Below are 23,207 nucleotides of genomic sequence, written 5' to 3'. Positions count from 1 at the left end.
GAGACGACACGTCTGATTACATTATTAAAACAAAGTTAATCGGGGGAATATTTGTTTTTAATGATAATTTTTCTGGACACTTTCTTTTAGTATGTTAAAAGTTGTCATACCATCTTTCCTTATGTGCCATCCTTTATTGTATTTACAAAAGATGGAGCAGCGGAGCATATTCATAAGGCACCTGGCTCTCTAAAGCATCTTCATCGGCACTAAGACTCTGAGGTCTGGTGTGGATAAACAAAGATAATTTTGCTGAGACAATTTTGAAAAACAAATCAGTGCTCATCCTGCAGTGAATTAATTTAGCTCCCTGGCAGTGACGCTGTTGTAATCTCCTACGTGATAAACAATTAAGTCTTTTTTTTGTGCGTGTGTGTGTTTTTTAAAAAAAAAAATATTTAAATCAAACTGTTTAATCTTGTTTTTGATCAGGACACACCCTAACTCTCATGTGTCATTATAAATTAAATATTACTTGGGTTTGCTTTCTGAGAAATGAACTTATCAGTCAGATGAACCTGAGCAATGAAAGTCAATGTTATTATATTTGGATATATTAATGATAAAACTGAGGACGCAGTAGTGCAAAAGTGCAAAAAACCTGTGTGTTTGTGTGTGAGTGTGTGTGTTTGTGTGTGTCCGCGTGTCGGTTAAGAATTTCTGTTAAAACGGTCAGTCTCGCACAGAAACAGAAGACAGTCTAAACGAGATGTTTTCTCTGGCGCTCTGTGGAAAATGTTTTTTGTATACTAAAACTAATGGTCCCACATAATTTTGTGACGCGTTCATATGAGCTCGCACTATTCCTCCCCGCAGTGATTTGCCTCGGGACACCGTCTGCTCCGGTTCAGTTGGTTTGTGAGTGGGTGATAAGTTGCCCTTGAATGAAGTCATCAGTGGTGAATGAACGACACAGCCTAAACTCTCCATCACACAGATGAAGGGAGGAGACAAAGAGGAACAGCACAATTACCCGCCTGAGGGGTAATAAATGCCTCTCCCTTGGAAGCAATTTCTTCCCCTGTGCAACACACTGGACCATTTACCAATTATCTTTTACCTACAGGGTAACATACAGGGTCACTTACTGTAAAGCTGTTCTGCAAATAGAGGAGGATACATGTAAGTAAATGCTGCTGCAGCTGCTGCTGCTGGTGAAAACTCAGTATAATATTTATATCAGCGGCCTGGGACAGGGCTCAGATTTTCATACCAGCGTGATGGCAGTGAAATATTTAAAATGTTTTACTCTTAATAAACTGTCAGCCATCAAATCCTAGACATTACTGAGAGTGAGTCGCAATGAACGGGGGAATTAACATTTATAAATGTGCACTTGAACTATCAACAAAGGGCTAAAACTTCATCACTGTTCTTTACTGGCAATTTGCAGATCATCAGCTCGTTATTAGGCGACTGCAAATGTTTTATGACATTTATGAAAGGTTACTGAAACGACATCGGCCACCGCCATGAATGGGCTTGCTGTTTGAACATTCGTCAATATAACACGCAGTTCTGTTAATCACCTATCAAACTAAAGCCACAACTGACGCTGAGTTCTGACCTGTCTTTCCCTGTGTGCGACGGCTGCCCCGGCCGCCAGGGTGGCGGTGGCTGGCTGGGGCGGGGGCTAGTAGGGGCGGTTGGCGTCCTTTGGCCTCTTGAGCTGCACCTTGAGTCTTTTCATGCCGATCTGGAAGCCATTCATTGATTGGATGGCAGCCTGAGCACTGCCTGGGTTGTCGAAGCTCACAAATCCTGGGGGACAGGCCGAAAGGGAGAGGGAGAGAAGGAGGGATGTGGTTAGATGAAGAGGCGACGCCAGTTTTGGTTTACAGAAGAATGGATAATGAAGATGGGTTCAGTGAGATGAAGCAGTATGTTCAGTAATGATACTTCACCATAATAATGAAATCCTTTTCGTCTGTACATACAACTAAACACAATTAACATCCACAAAAAAATAAAAAATTGCACTACAAGTTGTCAGCATCAATGTGAGTATTAACACAGCTAAGAAACAGCATGACAACAACGATAGATCACATTTCTATCAGCATGCAACAGAAGTATCACAATATGAGCTTGGTGATGGGATGTAAAACCAAAACATCAACATGGTTGTGCTGTTTTTTTTTCTCGTTTTTTTTTTTCTTTTAATTTCTTTTTAGAGTTTTCGGTTTTTAACTTCCACTCGGAAGTGGAAAGAAAAAAAAAAGCGTCGAATCACAAATTAAAAACCTGCATCTCAGGATTGCAACATGAATAATACAACATTAATGCTGTGTCGTATTAATGAGCAAGAGCTCCTTTGCAAATAGGTTGCACCTGACGGACTCTCCATTAAATATTCTCCACAATCCATTTATAATTTGCCACATAATTATACTTGCAGCTAAATTGTGCTGTCAGTGGCTTACAGTGAGACAGCAGTTCTCTATCTTCGCATGCCGGAGCAGCTGTTATATTCGAAGCATGCGTTTCAGTGAGTTGGAGACTGAGGTAGAGACCGAGAGTCAGCATTTGTGTCATATCTCGTAAAGAGCACAAAGGCGACCTAACTGACTTTCAAACAGAGCTCTTTTCTCTCATGATCAGTTTGACTGTTGATGGAGGTGTGATTACAGTTATATATATATATATATATATATATATATATATATATATATATATATATATATAAATATATATAAATATATATCACTGAAATATTTATCAAAAAAAGAATTAGTCAGAGCTTCAAAAGAAAGGCTTCAATGATTCATGGAAAAATCCAGACAAACTCATTCTCTATTCTTTCTCTTTTAGTAACAACCAGCTTTTGCACAACTGTGGAGAAAACTCTCCACTGTTTTTGTTTTCATTCTCTTAAAGGGGGGAGGGGTGTTGAGAGGTTAGGAAAAGGGAGTGTTGACTGCGGTAGAGAAGGGTGATTAGTAAAAAAGAATAATCAGAATAAATAACCAATAATCTTTTGGTTTGGTCATTTTTACCCACCAAAGCATTTACTTTGGTTTGTCGCCCGATCCACAAACACTTTGGAGGAGATGACATTACCGAAAGGCAGGAACATCTGCATCAGCTCTCCATCCCCAAACTCCTGAGGGAGGTGGTAGATGAACAGGTTGCAACCCTCTGGTCCTGCACACGGACACAGAGAGACGGAGAGAGAGAGAGAGAGAGAAGAAAAAAGAGATAGAGAGAAAGGCCAAAGTTAAGAGAAACGTAAAAGGTTGACCGCCGCAGGAGGAGATTTTGTAAAGGAAGAAAAAGAAAAAGAAAAAGGAAAACAGGAAAAATAATGAAGGTAGAGCTGCAAATTTTAGTCATGTTGGTTGTTGGCTATCAAATGAATCACCAGCTATTTGGACAATCGCTTGTTCAGTTTAGTAATTAAGCAGAACAAAAGGGCAAAGTTATCTGTTTAAAGCTAATTTGAAAAAGAAATTGACAGTGAATTAAGTATCTTTGGGTTGTGGACAAAACAGCAATTTTGCTGATGTCATCGTCCTCTCTGGACGACACTGATTGACATTTTTCACCGTTTTCTGACATTTCACAGCCCAAACAACTAATCAATTAATTGAGAAAATCATGAAAATGAAGGTAAATGAAGGCAGAGAATGAAATGAAAAAAAAGGAAAGTAAAGATGCATGGAATAAAGTATTCCTTGTGAAGGTTTAGTTAAAGGCCCCTCTCACTGTGATTTCATCCATAAAGGCACAATTTCCCACTAAAGTTTGAACAGTTTTGGTTATTTCAAGAGATCTTCTTTATATGACTTCTTCGTCTCACTGATATTTATTTATACGTCACCGCACCGATTAGGATTTAGCAACATTTAAACATTTGATCGAAGCACATTAAAGCTTTGACAATCTGATTAGTTGTTTTCAGAAAATTAATTAGCTACTATTTGATAACTGATTAAAATAAGTTTGTCAAGCGAAAATGCCTAGAAAATGCACTTGGCCACAGCTTCTTAATCCTTAGATTTTCTTCTTTTCTTTGCCTTCTGCGATAGTAGATTAACTATCATTTGGTTTTGGATTGTTGGTGGGTCAAAACAAGACATTTTACGATCGTCAAGAGAATGTGATGGATAATTTGTACTTTTTCCTGACAACACAAGGTCATTCCATCTCCTGTCCTGTCTCCTTGCTACCTGAGCATGAGCAGCCAGTTTCATTTAATAAATAAAATCTAACTGAACAATACCTGTTTTAATGTGAAAGAAATAAAAAGTAGGGAATAGTTTTTAGGGGCTTTAACTTTTATTTGGCGTTGTGTCTACCCCGAAATATATTTCCTTAATTTTAATCAAGGGATGCAACAAATAAGCAATTTCACTATTTAAAAGTCACAGATCTTTAAACGCAAAGGCTCAGCTACAGCAACTGTTTCTGTTCTCACTAACTTTTCAGTAGTTAGTTAAGGGTTGGACTTTCAGTGCGATGTAGAACAAACCACAACAAAGCAGGAAAAGGAGCTTTGTACTGTGCACCAATTAATTCTCACCAAAATGACATGTAATCATAAATGTGTTTGCTATTTATTTATTTATGTAGGTATTTATTTCATTGGAGCTAAAACTGCACCTTTAACTACCTTTTTTTCTTTTTTGTTTATTCTATTATTTTGTATTTTATTATTTCTGTTTCTGAATGCAGCCAGTGATTAAAAAAAAAAAAAAAAAGCACGCAAGGCAGAGTACAATAAAACCTCAAACTAACAACGCTCTTGCGATCTCACACCTCCAGAACGGTTTAAAACAAATGAATGCATTATAATTGTGAAAACATCAAAACCGGGATTTTCTCTCAGACTTTAATCGCACCTTGGAAATCCGAGTGAAATCATGGTTGGTAAAACAGATCAGTGCCGAGCAGTTTGTCCCAGCATGCAGTTGTTGGCTGACAGGGATTTTTGGGGGCTCAGGTGCTGTTTTACAGTTTCAGCCGTAATGGAAAACTCCCAGGTTTCAGCACTCGCAGCTCTCAGCCGCCTCCAAATGAAACGACTACTAAATGCTTAAACGGCAACCTCTGGGATGCCACAGCTGTTAAGTGATTTGCATTGTTTGGTTTATTTTCCACAAGAGGGCAGTAAGGTCCTAAGCATGCGTCCCCAGTCTGGAGATCATTGAGTTCATGGGCAGGTTTACAGCTCAGTTTGAAACACTCAGTAATGGTAGTTAAGGAAGTTGCCCTACAGCCGTCAGAAAATCATAACCTGACTATGCTTTTTCATTCTTCTATAATCATTCAATTTTAAAACTTTCCTCCTCGGACTTGTTTTGAAAGGATGAAGGATTACAGTTTAGGCCTGGTGAGTTCTCTCCTGTCAATTCAGATTGTGTACTAAACTCTGAATATTTTTTGCTTTTTGACAGACTGGCAAAAGGTGAACTCACGCCTGAGAACAAAGACAGGACTGTGAATGGCCTGGATATTTTTTAAACGTGGGTGTTTTTTTTTTTCCGGGACCATATTGGCAGGCGGATTAAACATGAACAGAGAAATAAATATGAATAAACGTTTGCAGCCTGCATGAATATTGAGTGAATGGTGTGTGTGTGTGTGTGTGTGTGTGTGTGTGTGTGTGTGTGTTACCTTCTCGTTGCTGCTGTGGAATGATGGGTGGAGGGTGGGGGAAGGCTTGGCTGATCTGGCCGTATGCAGCGGGGTAGGCTGCTGAGACACAGACACACGCACACACGGTGCGGATCAGATAACATGACCAGACAACACACAGACACACATACAGACACACACACACACATGTCCGCACACACTGGGATACATACCAACAATGTGATATATGCAGGGACACAGCAGGCAATCGATCAGATAACAGACAATAGGGTCTATGTGTTACGCGCACACACACACACACACACACACACACACACACACACATGCACTGAACACAACAGAGAGAATAAATTGATGTAGTGAGACTGAAACACTTGATGTTACATGATCAAAATTCAAATTCAAACAAAGGAATCTTTTCCTTCCGTAATCCCCCTTTCTCTCTCTCTCTCTCACACCCACACACACACACACACACACACACACACACACACACACACACATACACACTCGCACAGATCAGTGCTGCTGTGAGAGTGACAGACAGACCTGCATACTGCTGGACTCCTGTGTAAGCCTGTTGGAGAGGATCAGCAGCAGTGGGACTTTGAGCTGCTCCACCAGAGACACAGAGAAGAAGAAGAAGAAGAAGAAGAGGGAGGAGGAGGAGGAGGTGGTGGTGGTGGAGGGGAGCATGGATGGATGGAGGTGTATGTGTGTGTGTGTGTGTGTGTGTGTGTAGGGGCAGAGAGATGAGGCAGAGTGAGAGAGACGGAGGGGGAATGTAGATGGAGGAGAGGGCACGGAGGAAGGCGAGAGTAATATATAACAAGGGTGAGAGGGGGGAGGGATGGAGGGAGAGGCGATGGAGAGAAGAACAGACAGGAGAAGAAAAGCAGAAAGGTTAGAGAGGCGAACAGCGAGGTGTCAACTCGCTTCGCTTTCAGCGTGTGAGGAACTGAATTCTGAATCCCCCTCTCTTTTGCTGGACTTTATGTTACTCCTAAAGCATTTTTAAAACTAGCTCTTTTTTTTTTTTTTGTTCCCTTCCAGAGAAGCAGGGAAGTAAAACTTTGAGGGGCCAAAGTTAAAATAACACAAAGAAAACAACAGAACATAACAACACGTTGCTCCACTGTCACCACAGGAATGGGAAATAAAAAAGTGTCATAAAGGTGTGAGGAAGAAAAATATTTGGTTTCCTGACAAACTCCTGTGGTCACACATGTGGAACGAGACAATTACGACACGACACTGGATGCACCTGTTGCTCTCACTTCACATGTAGGAGAAACAGTTGATTATTGTGGTCCCCTCAGTCTACACACACTTTAACTACCACAGATGCCACACTGGATAACTACCCATCTGTATACATTGTACATGCACATTAAATACACCACTGAGAAAACACACACACTTACGCACACACTTACGCACACACACCGATAACCCCACTATCACGAAAAAACCATAAAAAAATACTCAACACAACCGGGGACTAACAGCAACACTGAAAAACGGTTCAAACAGCCAGGAGAAAAGGAGGAGAGAGGTATGGGCTCAAATGCGAGTCGGTACGTTTTTGAGTTAGCAAGTTATTCCAAAAGCCTGTGGTTGTGGATCACCTTTTGGAAAACTGAGTTTGTGAGTGTATGGAAAGGATCTGCAGCTGTGGAAAACATGTGAATGTCTTAAAAAAAAGTCTGTGGGGGTCAGGATAGATTAACAAATACATCTGAAAGCGGGAAGGAGCGAGGACAGATTCAAACAAGAAAACTGTGAAAATCAATGCTCGGGGTTCCCACACATATGTGACACTTGAACTACACATGGACACATTAATTTAAAGGTGCACTATGTAGTTGTTGGTGAAGAAATTTTAATCAGAAGAGAAAGATCTTTATTCTATAAAAAATAAACATTTCTGAGTTTGTATTATTACCTAATTAATATTGTAACTTTTAAATCAATCCAAAGCTACATAGTGCCCCTTAAAATTAAAAGCTAACTTTCAACTTAAACGTGTGTGTCCATGTGTAGATTCAGCGCCACACAGTATTGGACACTGAACATTGAGTGTGTGGCGTGTTTTAGACAGTTTCCTGCTTTTAATCTTATTATTGTTTTTCTACAACTACAATTCTTTTACATGAAAAACCTTGAGATTCTCATGCAGTTTTTCACAGGTTGACAAAGGGTAATATAAAACCACAGGCTTTAAATGATTTCTGAACATTATTTCACAAGCTTGGATGAAAATCTTACCGACCCTTACTTGAGCCTTTAAGGGTGGGATAAACGGGGCAAAAGGACAGGGGGAGGGAAGAGGATGGGGAGCGCTACCTTCAGAGAGAGAAGAGAGGAAGCAGCCACCCTGAACCCCAAAACAACTCCGCGGAGCCACGCCCAAGCCGTTTTTCTCCGAGTCCTCCCTAAAAACCACCTCCTGCAACACTGGAGAGACAAAAGTGTGTAGAAAAAAAATAAATAACCAAAGCAAAAAAAAAAAAAAAAGGAAGACAGATTTTTTTTCCTCCACCTCTTCACAGGCAAAAACCAGTGAGCTACTAGCCACGGCTCATGACACAAGCGCATACTTCGGCTCCAGCAGCCATAAGCACCTTTGCCAAACACTCATCTCTCCGACATGCTGACTGTCTGTGGGCTACGTTCGCCTGGCCTCGGCCTCCTGAACATGCGTCAGGGCTATTCACGCCTGTAAGCCAGCAGCATGCACACTTTCCCATTGCGTGTGTCTCTACAAGGATTTAAACTAAGTCATGGTTTTACATAACAAACACTGTATTATGCATTATATTTTCCCTGTATCTCTGCGAGTTATATCGTGGGTCTGCAAACGGGCCCCGGAACCCATCAGACTTACCAGGGTAATGGTGTATCCCGTTGGTGAAGACAGCCTCTGCAGGAGGCTGCCCGTTTGCCTGCGGGGGCGGCATGCCAGTAAAACCATTTACACTAATGGGGGAGGGGATGCTGGTCACCGTGGGGGCGCTGATGCCTGGAGGAGTACTGCCACCTGCGGCAACACGGGGCAGACAGGCAAAGACAGAGAGAAACAGTCAGCTGTGGGTTTTTTTCCCCCCCAAGACATTATGGAGAAGTTTTGCTTCGACTGGCCACCTAGTATCTCTTGGAAATGTCAGAGGGGCCGGTCCAGTGGGCCAGTGAAGACACTAAATGTCAGGGCTGATTTCTTGTCCCAGTGTGGCCCTAACTGTGACACAACAGCCATTAGGTCTGAATCTGAAGACATATTGTACAAGAACACTGAAAACCGTGTTGGGAGTGTATTATGGGTAGCAATTATATATTTGTCTCAGATGATTGCATGTGATGCCACAATGCTTAATGTTCATTTTCACCACTTCAAGGCATCTAGAAATTCTGACAGTATAGATTTTGTGTGAAAGTACTTGAATCCTTACTAATGTTTCTTTAACTGCAATGATGTCTATCAAGGAACGTACAGTTTTTTTTCTTTTTCCATATTAAACTGCTGCGACCACTACTTTTCTAAAGCATCTCTTTTTTTATATCAGATTTTCACCATTTAATTTTCATGCCTGCAATTGAAAAGTCACGGATATTTTAATTGAGTGACTGACTAAGTAAAAAAGAGATTTGGACACGGACACACATTATGTGTGTGGTTAAGGATTAGGCGCTGTTGGTTGCATGCCAATTGACCAATCCTAAAGCTCACCCTCCGAGCTCAACACCATCACCGAAGACACCTACGTTTGTTCAAAGATAACATCACGATATGAAGTGACATTAAATTGGTGCCACGATCTTCACAGCGACATCACCTTGTATGTAATCGCATCTTAGGTTGGCTATTGTTAGCAGAACGCTAACGTATGGCGCTTTGCTGCCGTTACGTTAATAGGAGTTAACCTAATCATCCTTTTTTTATCACCAGCATCTGCCAGGTTTGCTTCCTCGTTATTTCTGTGATAACGGGAGAACGTTTTGGAAAATGAAGATTTGTCGTTGGAAAGATCAAGGCCTCTCCAATGTTTGTCGAGACCGGAATGACTTGGCCTCGATTCGTGTTGTTTGCTGTGTTCATAAAAGATAACATTGTGGTCAGTTAATTTGAACAAATTGCTCTTTACTTTGGCAGTAGGTGGTCAACACTATTGTATGTTCTGCACATTTCCCTGGCAGATAAACCACTGGTCTTTCCCTGATGTTACCTGACGTGGGGGTCAGCGGTGCTCCTGGGAGGCCATTGATGGTGGCCATGTGCTGCATCTGGGCAGCAGCAAAAGCCGCCATTGGACTGAGGTAACCTCCCTGGCCCACAGACGCCATCAACGCCGCCTGCTGCTGCACCTGCACAGTGGAGGAGAGGTGATTATGAGAAGGGTTGAGAACAATGGGGGTATAAAGAGGTATAAAGGAAATGAGGTACAGTGGAGAGGCCTAAAGCAGAGACTACTGGATGGAAACCAGGTTTTGAATAGTGATGGGAATTACAGCTCTTTGAAGGGAGACAGATCTTATGGCTCCTGTCCTCTCCGAGAGCTGCTCATCTTTCTTTTGTCCTCTTACGGGGCGGGGGTTATGAGATTTATCTCTGAAATGATCACTAGGATCACTAGGTAAGATTTGGATCAGATGTAAACTGAAGACATCCAACCAATATCATTTCATTCTGCATGTGTGGGCTCTTTTTTAGCAGCACTAAATCACTTGTTTTACCAGAACTAATGTCAATGATCTGCACTGTAAACAGCAAGGCTGAATTTACTTGTCAGAATGAATGTGTTAAAGTTTAAAACATTCAAAATGAGTTATATTGCTATGTTATGTTCCATCAAAGTTAGCATGCTAACCTGCTAGCCCTTGCCCGTCCTTTCTCATAATACCCCTTCAAACTCAAAGTCCAGACCACTAGCTGCAAGGCTAACCGAGCTATCTAGCTAACAGCAGCTGCAGTTAGTGGCAGTTAGCGGCTGCTCTGGTGATATGCTGCCCCTTATTTGTTTGAATTTGTATGCTTTTGAGAATTCGCCAGTTCTTTCATATAGCACTTTTAATATTGTCACTGTTTGTGTAGGACAAGCAGTGAAATCTGAGGAATGGCTCTCACTCTGCCAAATACGATTTGGTTCTCCGGGTTTAACCATTAAGAAAAATTTAGATTTTTGTATCAATTGACATCACATCTGTGGGAAATACAGTGTTCCTAATTGAAGGTACCTCATCATTTTTAGCTATATCAGACTCATGTGAGCTGGACTTGAGCGCTCCATTTTGTCTCTGTGGTTCATTGAATAAATAACTGTGGATATGAAAAAAATTTAAAAAACTGTTCTGCGGGGCGTCTTGCCTGAGCGTAGGCTCCGTAGGCTCCAAACTGCAGGGCCATAGGGTTGAAGATGCCCATCTGACCAGCCATCTGCTGCATGCGGCGGATGGTGCGCTCCTTATCCGTGTCGGCGAACTTCACCACCAGACTGGATGAGGCACCCTGTGCGCACACCCATCCACCCACCCACACACACACGTGCCAGGCCGTACATGTTAGTGTGCACAGAGAGACGCATGACATAAGCTTGTATCTGCACTACACACATCCTGTCCTGCCAAGGCAACCGCCTCAGAACTATAGCTGGCGCCCATTTGCCCTGAAATAGTTAGGATGGATCATATTTAAAGGATAAATCTCCTTACTGGGATTAATAAAGTATAACTTAACTTTAAGAAGGTAATTAAGTGCTACGTGACTCATCTCGCTATGTGACTCACCTCGCTCACATAAATCTACGTGCTAACTCACACACACAGTTATGGTGTACTCACAGGCATCGTCTGGCTGCCGTGTAGTGCACTGATGGCTGCCTGAGCTTCAGCATGAGAGGAGTATTTTACAAATGCACAGCCTAAAGAAAGAGAGAGGAGAAAAAGGAAGCAGTGAGAACAAAGGAGAAAAAGTTTGCCGAAGAGTAGTATATCATTCTGTATCGCATTATCGCGGGGGGGATACGTTTCCTGCAGCATTACAGCAACAAACATTTAGCCAGCGAAGCCCTCTCTGCTGAGGAGGTTTCGCATCAGTGTTGATCGACGCTCAATACGCAGGCTAAACATGCCACTCTGACACCATTAACAACTTCGGGATCCTCTGATGGGGCTTAAAATGCCACAGCATTCTGGTGTCGCTTGCTATTGACAAGCCCCGTTGATGAATTTGAATGATCAAGTTCCCAGTAATTATTGAGCTAAAGCCCACTTAGCCGAGTAAGCTGGCTGATGAGGCCTTGTTAATGGAGCTTCACGGAGGAATCAGAATGATCAAGCCCACTGTAATCATCGGGCTTAGTTATCATCGGGCCTCATTGATTGGCTGCTAAGCCCACTGATGAACTTCATGCACTGAACTTGTGTAGCACTCAACAACATTTCGGAGGGACAATTTTTTTTTACTGGCATGACATGAAGCCTGCTGGTTGATCAAGAAGGTCGACTTGTTTTTTTTTCCCGTTATCGGAGCTATAAGGTTAATGGGGTTCATCTGTGAAGAGTTGGTTGGTGTATATCTCTCGTCCCCGCGGGGCAAAGCTTTCAAAGGGCGTTTACTGTCCAAATTTACAGAATCTACACTATTCTTACGTAACCGCTCCTCTGATGGTTGTGAACCAGCCCGCTTTGACAGCACTCAACATGGAGCGTTTAAGGGGAAACTTTGCAAAGTCACCGACTTTGAAAGGCCACATCATTTCTGTGCAGTAGCCTGTGAAAAAAGTCTGCCGGCTCAAAGTCATAAACGGCTATAAACTCACCTTTGCTGTTTCCGTCGGGACCTCTGAGGATGGTGCATTCCTCAATGCTGCCGAAGGACTCGAAGAGGCGCCGCACATCATCTTCTGACTGTTGCTTGTTGAGCATGCCGACAAAGAGCTTTCTGTCTTCTAAAAGGAAAAGGAACAGGTCACGATAAGACGATCAGAGATGCCTTATGATAATAAGGACGCGCTTTATTTACTGAAAGAGACGCGTTTTTCTCAGCCTTAGCTGCATGCTAAAAAAGTTTTGTGATAGCGCAGACATTTTAGACTCTTTAGATGTCAGTTGGGTTTGACTGAAGTGATTGACTTGAAGCAAATCTACACATTTTTGAGTATTATTAAAGGGTAGGTCCACAAATTTTATATATGAAAGTTTGTTTACAGGTATAGAGGAGTACTACTGTATATGTAAATAAAGTAATATGAAGCATTTTGCAGCTGGAGAGAAGGCTCCACGTAATCTGATAAATTACCCCAAGTGATGTCACAGAGGGGATTAAGTTGTATTGTGGGTAATGTAGGCACCAGATTTTTTTTTACAAAGCAGTCAAGCATAACGCTCCTTTAACACTTTTGGTCTCAATGTTTAAAGACAATTGATCGAACCATGTTTATTCCACCCGTTATCTCCCATATTATCGGAGATGCCTACCTCACCCACAATGCAACATAGCCACAGAGTGACATCACAAGATAATTTATCAGATTACATGTAGCTTCCTCTGGAGCCCCCCAAAAAGTTTTTTACTACTTTTGCCACATACACAGTAGTTCTCCCCAATACCTGTACACACATAGGTGGAGTTACCCTTTAACTAAGGGTACACGATCATATATAGGTGCCCAGCCTGGTTTGGAGAACATCAGCAATGCAGTAACAATTAAAAATGTACATGACAAGTCACAGAGTACTAGATGCAGATGATTTTTATTACATCAAGCATATAGAATTTGAAACTTAACTTGAAAGAGAAAGGCACTAATTAAGCAGTCCTCACTCATTCCACGTTCAGTGGAGCTCGCTTTGACAGTGACTGTAGAACAATGTTTATCATAGATGCAGCAGCTGCAAATCAAAGCTTTCAAAGTAAAGCGTGTTTTTCCTGCCATATATTTTAATCATAATTAGTTACCGAGCCGTTTTGAGCATCTGGTTTTCCATTTATTAATAATATTTTACACCTGTGTTTCCATACAAATTTTTCGTGGAATATGAACTCATGATCAAGTCAAGAAAACCTTTTTCCTGCGAAGTGTCGGTCCTGTGGGAACACAGTTGGCACTCTGCCCTCAGCGTGAACCCTGTTCGCAGCTGCTCTCGGTACAGCATCTCAAAGTTTGTCTGATGCTAACAACACAATGCACGCTCATATTTAGCACTGCTCGCCTGCTGATCCGTGTCTGCAGAAAGCGGCCTTTATAATCATGTACTTCATCGCTTTGTGACAAAGATATTTTACCTCAAGCGGTCCGAGCTCCAAACCTGTTTGTCTTACAGTTGCAGAGCAGCTCAGTATTTTAGATAAGAGGCTAACGTGATTCTTCACTCAGTGAATGCTGTGGTTATCAAATTATTCCATCGGTAGCAACTTCCCCCATACCCTCTGAACTGCTTGCCTGAAATAATGTCATGCCAGAAACGCATTTTGAAGCAATTCCCTTTCTGTCTCAGGCACATATTAACTGTTGTTAGTCAGAGATTTCATTTCGTCCAAAGCAAGAAAAAAAAAGAGTCTAATTTTGCTGCTCATTTATTTATGGGGACATAAACATAATAGTGTATGCAAATCTTTGTGTACATTGTGATATATTTAGCATTTACCCCATTTTCCCCCTACCGATTCATTTCTGACTAATGTCACTGTCGGACATTTTTTACCCATCAGCAACAAAACTTATTAGTGGACACTTAGGGGAGTTTAGGCTATTTATATCCTTGCTGGTACCCTGAGCAGCTATGGGGGGGGGGACTCGCCAGTGCAACAACAAGGACATGATGATTGGTGCTTTTTGTCCAACAAACACAAATCAAGTTTTTTCTGGATTTTAGAGTTTACAACATGCTGGAATGAAGGTGTAGTGATACATGAGAGAAAAATGAAACGTTCTCTCTGGTTAACTCTAGACATTGTATATGCTAGACTAATCCCATTATTGGGGGACAAACAAGACTTCCATTCTTCCCCTTTTCGTCCTCCAACATTTAATGTTTCCATAGTTATGAATACATCACGTGAAAGGTAAGGTGAGGTATTGCACAACGCGGTCACATTACTGTCTTCCCTCACACAGGACATGATTAAAATGTGATGAAATCTGAGTGAAGTTCCACAGCGAGCCTGTCCAGGCCCCCCCTCTGTTTACACGTAACAACACATTTGGTCGTTATTATTATTCATCAGACAGGATGCTTGCACCTGTTGCACAATAATGAGGCAGCGGGAATTAATTGTGAAACCAATAAATTAGATAAAAATAAAACAAATACAACAACAGAAATAACAAGTTATCTGCATAAGTCAAAGGTTATGTTGAATCCAGCAGACGACGGCATGAATGCCGGGTTGGACGGAAGGGAAAAGCAATTATTACACTGTTTTCCCAGCATGGCGCATTCAAAATAAAATGCCCACTCAGGTACCCTCAGGGACATGTCAAATAAAGAATTAGGAAAGTGACTTATCAAGTCACACACTGCCAATTTAAAACGCGTGACTTTATTTCTCATTTTATGAGCATAGCATAGCAACCAGTCTTTTGCACATAGTAACTGCCGTCCTTCTCTATCTCTCTTTTCTCTAAGATAAAAATTGGCATTTTAGAACATTTTGTGGAAAGTCTCTGTGGACCAAATGCAGCACGCAACCAAAACAGAATTAGTCTTTGCAAAGTTTGTCTAAAAGTAAACTTCTATGATGTGAAAAAAGACTTGCAGGATGTTATAATGAGACTCAAATCCTACATGTATGGGTTTTGATAAAATATAGCCAGACTGAGGTCCAGCATCACTTCATTATTCACCATGACAGAATGATTGAGTCTTTGAATGAGTGTTTTGAGGGGAATCGTGAGGCAGACGGTGAAAGTGTGTTAGTCAGTGCACAACAGTAGCAGATGTGTCGGTGTGCAAGGCTGTCGTTTTTTTTTTTGCGTCGCACGGAATCGGAGCTTGGTGGAAATGGATGTATATGTTGGGAAATTAATGAGCCTCAGTGCGATTGCCTCGGAATGTGTTCTGCAAATTAACGTGTGTGTAGGTGTGGTTGCCCCTGTGTGTGTTTGCGCAGACGTGTGTGTGTGTGTGTGTGTGTGTGTGTATGTGTTCGTGCATGCGCGCTTAGGGTCCGTTCCCCGCTGCCTGTGCCTGACAGGGTGTCCTTGCCGAGTCAACAAGACTAATCTGCGCTCTGGCCTTGCACTGGGGGGTGGGTGGCGGTGGGGTGTTTACAAGAGTGGAGCGCACATCAAGGGGGGAGGACACACACATATGCACACACACACAGATCTTGAAATGTTTGCCCCCCCCCCCCCCCAACCGCCTTCACACACTCACACACACACACACATTTGCACATTCACGGTACACACGTCATTGGTGGATAAAGCATACAGTTCCCAGGGGAAGGCACCAATAAACATTACATCTTTCTTCGGGAAAGAACTGTTAACACACACTCACACACACACACACACACACACACACACACACACACCACACAAACACACGCACACACATACACACAGACACTCATATTCAGCTACTCATATTCAGCTAGAGAGCAAATCAATATACACCAGAGTGTCAACAACGATGTAAAGCTCTCTCTCTCCTTCTGACACACACACACACACACACACACACACACACACACACACACACACACACACACACACACAGCGAATGACAATGACTCCCTGGTTTACCTTGACTGTAATATTTGGTAGGCAGGGGTATGACAATGTTAAGAGTATTATTGTGCCATTTAATTATTCATTTTAGTTGCATAATCAGTTGCACTTGTATCAGTAGTCCTCCTTCCTCCCTAACGTTATCACTTAGGAGGTAACTGAATACTCAAGTAATGTACTTACAGGGGCATAATGTAGTTTTAGAGGAGAAATTCAGAATCAGAATTTTTATATTTACAATACAAACGAGGTAATAAAGAAACTCAGAAATATGTATTTTTTCCATAACTAAATAAACAAGCTGCTTTTTTTTAAGGTCCCCAGAACACAGTTTGAAGCTAGAAATGTGGCAGGGTCCGCCACATAAACGTAAAGTAAAACAGTGTGAAAGGGTCAGTTTGTTCATTCAGTCAAGAAAGGTTTGTTTATTTAGTTTGTTTGGGCATAAAAAAAGTATTTTTTCTCTTCTGAATACAATTTCTACCGCAAAATCTACATAGTGCACCTTCAAGTATGATTTTGAATTACATGAGTAATTACATTTTATGCAGCTTTTTACCACATATATTAGAAAGATATGGTGACTTTTTTAGATTTGACATGTAAAATCATATGTAAAGCTTCTAACAGTGACTGCTCTGCCAAAGGCAACCAGTTTTGGCTCGTGGAGCCTTATTAAAACAACAGTCTGGCTGCTGCTTCTTATGTAACCATCAGAGGCCCAAAGAGGTTAAATTATCCATTAGTTCAGAAAAGATTAAAGAAAAATCTCAAATAAAAATAATCTGTGTAGCCAAACATTGTTTCCGCTTCATTCCTACCCCATTAATCATCTCACAACCGAGCAGATTTATTTTGTGACCCACCGCACGGGGCTTGGCCCTTAGTTTGGGAATCTCTGGACAAAACTACCTAACTTTATATGACTTTTTTAAAGTCCTGCTACAACTATACTTGCCAACTCTCCTGATTTTCCCCGGGGACTCCTGTTTTTCATTGCCCTGTCCCGGTTTCCTCCCACGGCCACAACTCTCCTGTATTTCACCCAGTTTATAACACATTTTCACACCCTTTATTCCATTTCAGTCATCACAACCTGTTTCAGGCACTGTGCGGCTAGCGTGTAGTCAACCGCACTGCTGCGCCTGGTCCACATCAGTGAGCGAGAAAGAAATACTTTCAGACATCTTGGAAAGAAGAATTCCCATTTCATACATAAAGTTTTAAAAGAAAGGGGCATGCATTTTGTAAAAATCTGTCACGGCGAGTCTTTCTGTCGATCATGAGGCTTGCACTGACGTCAGTCACCATCCTGAGGCTGTCAAACAGAGGGCATGCACAGGCTCTCGCAGGGGCAAAAAATAAATGAAAACTGGAAAGCATTAGTTTATGCCACAGTAGAGCAAATTATTCTGCAATCTTTCCTGAGGTTTAAAAGGAAAATAAAAGGTATTGAGCATAAAATATGATGCCGTTGCATTTTCATTCGTCAAAGATGCACTGTGAAGATTTTGGGAAGAAATTTAAATCCGAAGAAAAAAAAATCTCCATGGATCGATTTTCATGCTCCAACGAGCTTATTAATCAAACTGTCTTCATTCTGATGACCTTAAAGGACAGCACAGTTTTACTTTGTCTATATTTGCCAGACCCTGCCGCCTTTATAGCTTCAGCAAGTGTTCTGGGGTGCTACATTTCTTTTGCAGAAGGCTTATTTATTCAGTTATGGAAATAATAAATATTTGTATTATGACCTGTAAATATGACCCTTCTGAGTTGCTGAATTTCTTTTTCCAAAAACTACATGGCGCCCCCTCAAAAAGTTCCAGGACGCAGGAAACTGAAAAGCCTCTGAAACTCAATGTGTCTGGGGTAAAGCCCCCAGACCCCATGCTTTGGTTTCAAAATCCTCCCTTTCTTTATGGACGTCTCAAGGTTGGCAAGAACAGCTACACAAGTAAAAATGCTACCTACACTAATGCGCCATTCTAAAGTATTAATGTAATATATGTCAATACAATAATGGTATATTTTCATACTGCTTTTTCCCTAGTAAGTAAATAAAGAATCTCAGTGCTTTTTTATCCACCGCAGCCACTGAAAATGTAACACCCTGACAGCACAATGTACTTTGCATTCACTGTCGGAGAAAAAATATCCAATGGATGGAAAAGCAGACAGAAACAGACACCAGAAATAATCTTAAAAATAAATGTGTGGAGAATAGAGGACATCCATACAGAGAGAGATAGACCTGAATAACTGACAGAGGTATGGACGTCCTGCATTGCCCTCACTTTGCTTCCTCACGCTGGGCGCTTGCCTCTGTTCCCTCCTGCTCCATCAATCATACTCAGAGCACCGGCAAACTAAATAGAAGAGGATGTCGCGCAATCTCTCTTCCTTTCCTTAAAGGTGTTTTTTTTTTTTTTTTTTCCCTAACAGGCTAACACCTCTCTCTCAGTCCGTATGCTTCTCCCTCTGCTTATCAACCTTCAACTCCTTGCATGCTCTATTTCCTCTTTTTTCTCTCCCTCGCCCTCTTCCCTCCTTTCGCGTGGCTAAAGAATCGCTCTGGTGCCAATTATATTAACAACTGCAAAGTTTGAAAGACTCCAGCCAAAAACGGTCAAACTGCATCAATCTTCTCTCGTACAGTCCATTGATTGATGTCAGCAGCGGGGTCACTACATGTCTAGACGGAGAAAATGCACTTTAAGCCTCGTCCTAGCTGTCAATATGGCGGGACGCGCGCATAATACCCCAAACTGGACAGCCACGTTCGTTCGCGCGGATTTGTCGTCTGAGTCCGCAGCCCGACCAACGCGTGGCCTGAGTCGAATTTGGTTCTCTCCGGAGCAGACAGCTTGATTAAAAGGTGCCTGACAAAGAGAAGTGACCTGTTTGGCCTTCGAGCATGACAAGACACGCATTCCCCTCCGCCCCCTGTGCATGTGCCTGTATGTTCATGCATCAGCACATATGACGAAACTCTAAGAAAGGGGCTGGAGGCTGCGCCAGTGCAGGCAGAGCGCTGTTTACATAATGCGTTCTGAATACTGGAGGGTCCGGCCAGGCCGCGCTGTCAGCCCGCGTCGAGGTACAGGGCATCGTCTAATGGGACAGATAATGGTGAGGCTGATACGTGCAGGCAGCATGTTTGTAGGGCTGGAACAAAAGAAGGAAGGTAGCAAGGGGAAGGGGAGTTTGGGGCGGGGGGAGAAGGAGGAAGCGCACACAGTACCTCCTCGACTCTCACTGTCTGCTGGCTTCACCTGGATCGGTCTGTTCATCTGTGACAGAGAGAGAACAGAGGAGCAAATAACAGAGAGAGAAGAAAGAGAAGGGGGAAAAGAAAGAGACAAAGAAAGCCAGTGAGCACATGTACTCATGTCACAGCACATGCCCCCCCTCCTCCCCCCAAACCTGTAAAAAAAACAAAAAACAAAAAAAAAACTTATTTTCGAATCACTCAGCCAAATTGCTGGTAAAGTGTATTGAAAAATCTCCAAAGCTGTAGCACTTATAGCCATTGGGGGAATAGCTGGTTGGGAATATGGGTTGGAAATATTATTTGATCTGAGATGAAAGGAGAGAGAAGGGTTGGAAAGGGGGATAAGCAGAGGGATGAAGGGAGCGATAGAAAGAGGGATGGAGGGGAGGTAACTCTGGGTCAGCGGAGCTGCTGTGACTGTGTCTCCTCTCAGTGGCTGCCTCAGGATTGCTCGTGTGCAGCCATTGTGTGATCCGCGGACGCTGTGTATTCAGATATGTTGTGGTGGATGTATACACACATGCGCGCACACACACGTACACACACACAAACACACACATACGTATGCAGCAAAACCAACCCGTACACACGGTATAAACAGTGTTTACAATTTTTTCACACTCCTAAGCCCTCGCTTCAAAAACGTATAAACGCTTCTCTTCATTTCACACACAAGCTTGTACATTCAAGTATGCACACACACACACACACACACACACATGCATGCACACACACACACACATGCGCACGCACAATGTCTGTCCCCCAGTGAGACCTTTCCACAGTGTGTCCGCCGAGGCCCTCCTTTCATTTCACTCCTGCCTGTCAAACCTTCCCTCTCCGCCTCGCCACCCTGCTAAACGCTCGCCGCCAATCAATTTTTAATAATGCCAATCGCCACGCTGCCAGGAGGAAAGGAAGGAGAGGAGGGGAGAGGAGAGGAGAGGAGAGGAGAGGGGAGGAGAGGGGAGGAGGAGAGGAGAGGAGAGGAGAGGGGAGGAGGAGAGGAGAGGAGAGGGGAGGATGAGAGGGGAGGAGGGAAAGGTCAGGGATCTGTGCAGCATCAGTGTTTTGCTAAATGTCATTAAATCTTTTTCTTTTGAGTTTGCTGATACACTCATCATCTTAATGAATCTCGGGGCTCTCACACGATTCCACCAAAGACAAAACCTTCTGAGCGCGATGTCGGCGACGGCAAACACAATCACCGCTCGGACCGTCACCCTTCTATTCTGCCGCTCTTTTTCCAGCCGCTAATATTAAAACACATCATTCTCCATAACACTTATTCAAAATGGAGTTACCCATTCCTTCCTCTCCCTCGTCTCCTCCCTCTCTTTGACAGCCAAGAGAACCCTACTAATGTTTTTAATGCGCTGTGATGCATTATTTATCAGACTGGCTGTTGATATGGAAAAAGGACGAGGGGGAGATAAAGGAATTGGGGAATGGAAGAAAGTGAGTTAAAGATGAGTGAAAAAAAAAGTGAAAAGTGAAAGAGAGGAAGAGGGATGTAAAATAAAAAAAAGAAAGCGCGGGGTGGGAGAGAGGGAGATTCAACCAAAGAGGAGAAACTAATTGATGAGAAAGAGGAGAAACTAATTGAAAACAGTAAAAAAAAAGCAAAAAAAAAAAAGCAGGTTGTTTGAGAAGGGGAGAAATGTGGTGATAAAAAATGGAAGTGGTGGGAGGAGAGGGGGAGAGATGGGGAGAGGGATGAGGAAAAGAGGACAGAGGGGGAGATGAGGACATAGATCAGAGTGTGGGACAAGGTCAGCCCAGTGCTCCCAAGGGGCCTATAAGCCTGCATACATATGAGCGTTTTTACCGTGACCCATACAAATGGTCTGGCCTCAATCTGACCTAATTGTGCGCCACCTCCGCCGGTTTGATATGCAAGCGCCGCTCTCAACCTGCACGGTATACGATGGCACCGACCCTCTGAGGTTACGCTTAATTTTCGCGGTCTTAATTTCACCCTGCACTGAGATTTAAGGGGGCCTAAAATTAATTGGGTTCACTTTTGATTCACTTTTTTTTTTTTTTTTCTTTTTCAAAGTAAGTTATTAATTTCTTCTTTGGACTCTTCTCTTAGGGCTGCTCAATTAATCAAATTATTATCGAAATCCCAATATGGCCGAGTGCAATATCCAAATTGCAAAAGCCTTTTTTTTTTTGATAAATTGTTCTCCATGTTTGTTTTGTACAGACTAAGGATAGGCGGATTATCACTCTGGCTGATTATCAGGGCCAATATTCATCATTTTCTGATTATCTGCGTCTTTTATTTTTTTGGTCAGATTGTCGATAAAAAAAATAGAGATTAAAAACATGCTACTTTGGCTCTGAAGCAGCATTCTCTCCATAGTCCCCTCTGTGGTCACGCCAACAACAAATACCTGATTGGTTACAAGCAGGTTTTGGGAGTAATGAACATGTAACAGGATTACGTAAGTTACAGAAAAAAATACATTCAGTAACATGACCACAATTTCATTTGTTTGGTATTAAGGTTACCCAAAAGTCATAGGAAGTAAATCAATTTACATTACTTTCATATTGTGATACTTTACTGACTACATTTTTGAAACAGGTAATTAGTAACTGTATCTGAAAACATTTTGTCAAAGTAGCCCTCCCTGCCTTGGTCACGAGTATAGTGACAGCCAATCCAGACTTAATTATCTGAATCTGCAAACTAACTGGTAAAAGTAAACGTAGCGGAGTGGAAATTTAAAGAAACAGTAAATGGAAATACTCGTGTAAACTACCTCAAAAATGTACATGACTAAATTCAACTTAGTTGCATAAGATTTTCTTTTTCACTGCAAATACACATCAGCTCCAGATGATCTGTCTCTTTGATTACTAATAATCGGTATTGCCCCTGAAAAAACAGTGTGTGCAGAGCTCAGCGAACGCCACGTCATCGTGATTTTAAAAGTTTTTTAGTGAAAATAAAAATTGGGATGCAAAAATGACAAGGGGGAGATAAAGATAAAATCACATTGTAATCGTAATATCTATCAAAATAATTACAACATGATTTTTTTCTTACATATCGTGCAGCCCAAGTTGCAACATTTTCGACCCCCTTACGAAAATGTAGCAACTCTGATTCTGTCCTCACATACCTCTATAATCCTTCTTTTTGATGTCGCTATTGTTGATATAGCAAATCTTACAAGAAGCTGAAATGGAACTACTTCTAATATGCATCCTTAACATCTACGATCAGCCTTCACAGATTCATCAGCGACTGTCTTAATGTGTCTCCCCTGGTTGAGCAGCGACACGCACCGCTTGTAAATTTTTAAATACAGTTCAAAAAATAATGTTAAGTGGTCAAACCATTATTTTCTTTTGTCACTCAAAGCTGAGTGGACTTTCATGGGCTCTCTATCAGTGGTTTCCATTATCCCAGGCCCATAAACTGCTTCAAGGTCAGCTTTATCATCCTGCTCATAATGGGGTGAGTTAGCACCAGCCCAACGGACAACCGATCCCAAAACAGTTGTTAAAACCAGACGCTGACTAGTGCCGATAGCTCCCATCGGATGTCTGCGGTGGTGCTGGCCAAAGCCAGATGGCATCATTGAGCAGCA

General features: G+C 42.2%; 2 protein-coding genes across 16 annotated transcripts in view; one reads left to right on the top strand and one right to left on the bottom strand.

Annotated features, from left to right (window-relative positions):
* kiaa1328 (KIAA1328 ortholog) overlaps positions 1–9,926 on the top strand; it is a 31,962-nt gene extending 22,036 nt beyond the window's left edge. The window contains exon 12 of the mRNA XM_030421090.1: positions 9,793–9,926. Within this exon, the coding sequence (XP_030276950.1) occupies positions 9,793–9,796 (4 nt within the window). The 3' untranslated portion in view covers positions 9,797–9,926. The remainder of the gene's footprint in view (positions 1–9,792) is intronic.
* Positions 1–23,207, bottom strand: part of celf4 (CUGBP, Elav-like family member 4) — a 97,542-nt gene that overhangs the window by 6,601 nt on the left and 67,734 nt on the right. Inside the window, exons 3-13 of one of the 15 annotated variants that reach the window (XM_030421097.1) lie at positions 19,573–19,621; positions 12,414–12,542; positions 11,434–11,513; positions 10,961–11,125; positions 9,822–9,960; positions 8,486–8,638; positions 7,945–8,055; positions 6,148–6,210; positions 5,617–5,697; positions 3,061–3,144; positions 1,568–1,761 (exon numbers count right to left, since the gene is read on the bottom strand). In XM_030421097.1, coding sequence (XP_030276957.1) covers positions 1,634–1,761; positions 3,061–3,144; positions 5,617–5,697; positions 6,148–6,210; positions 7,945–8,055; positions 8,486–8,638; positions 9,822–9,960; positions 10,961–11,125; positions 11,434–11,513; positions 12,414–12,542; positions 19,573–19,621 — 1,182 coding nt within the window. In that variant the 3' untranslated portion in view covers positions 1,568–1,633. Of the gene's footprint in view, positions 1–1,567; positions 1,762–3,000; positions 3,145–5,616; positions 5,698–6,147; positions 6,211–7,944; positions 8,056–8,485; positions 8,639–9,821; positions 9,961–10,960; positions 11,126–11,433; positions 11,514–12,413; positions 12,543–19,572; positions 19,622–23,207 lie in introns of all 15 variants that reach the window. The other 14 variants (XM_030421093.1, XM_030421092.1, XM_030421096.1 and 11 more) reach the window with 14 other exon arrangements.

The sequence above is a fragment of the Sparus aurata genome, chromosome 6 (assembly GCF_900880675.1).
Source record: "Sparus aurata chromosome 6, fSpaAur1.1, whole genome shotgun sequence".
Lineage (NCBI taxonomy): Eukaryota > Metazoa > Chordata > Actinopteri > Spariformes > Sparidae > Sparus > Sparus aurata.
The sequence above is the reverse complement of the archived record's forward strand: the minus strand, read 5'-3'. Positions and strand labels throughout refer to the sequence as shown.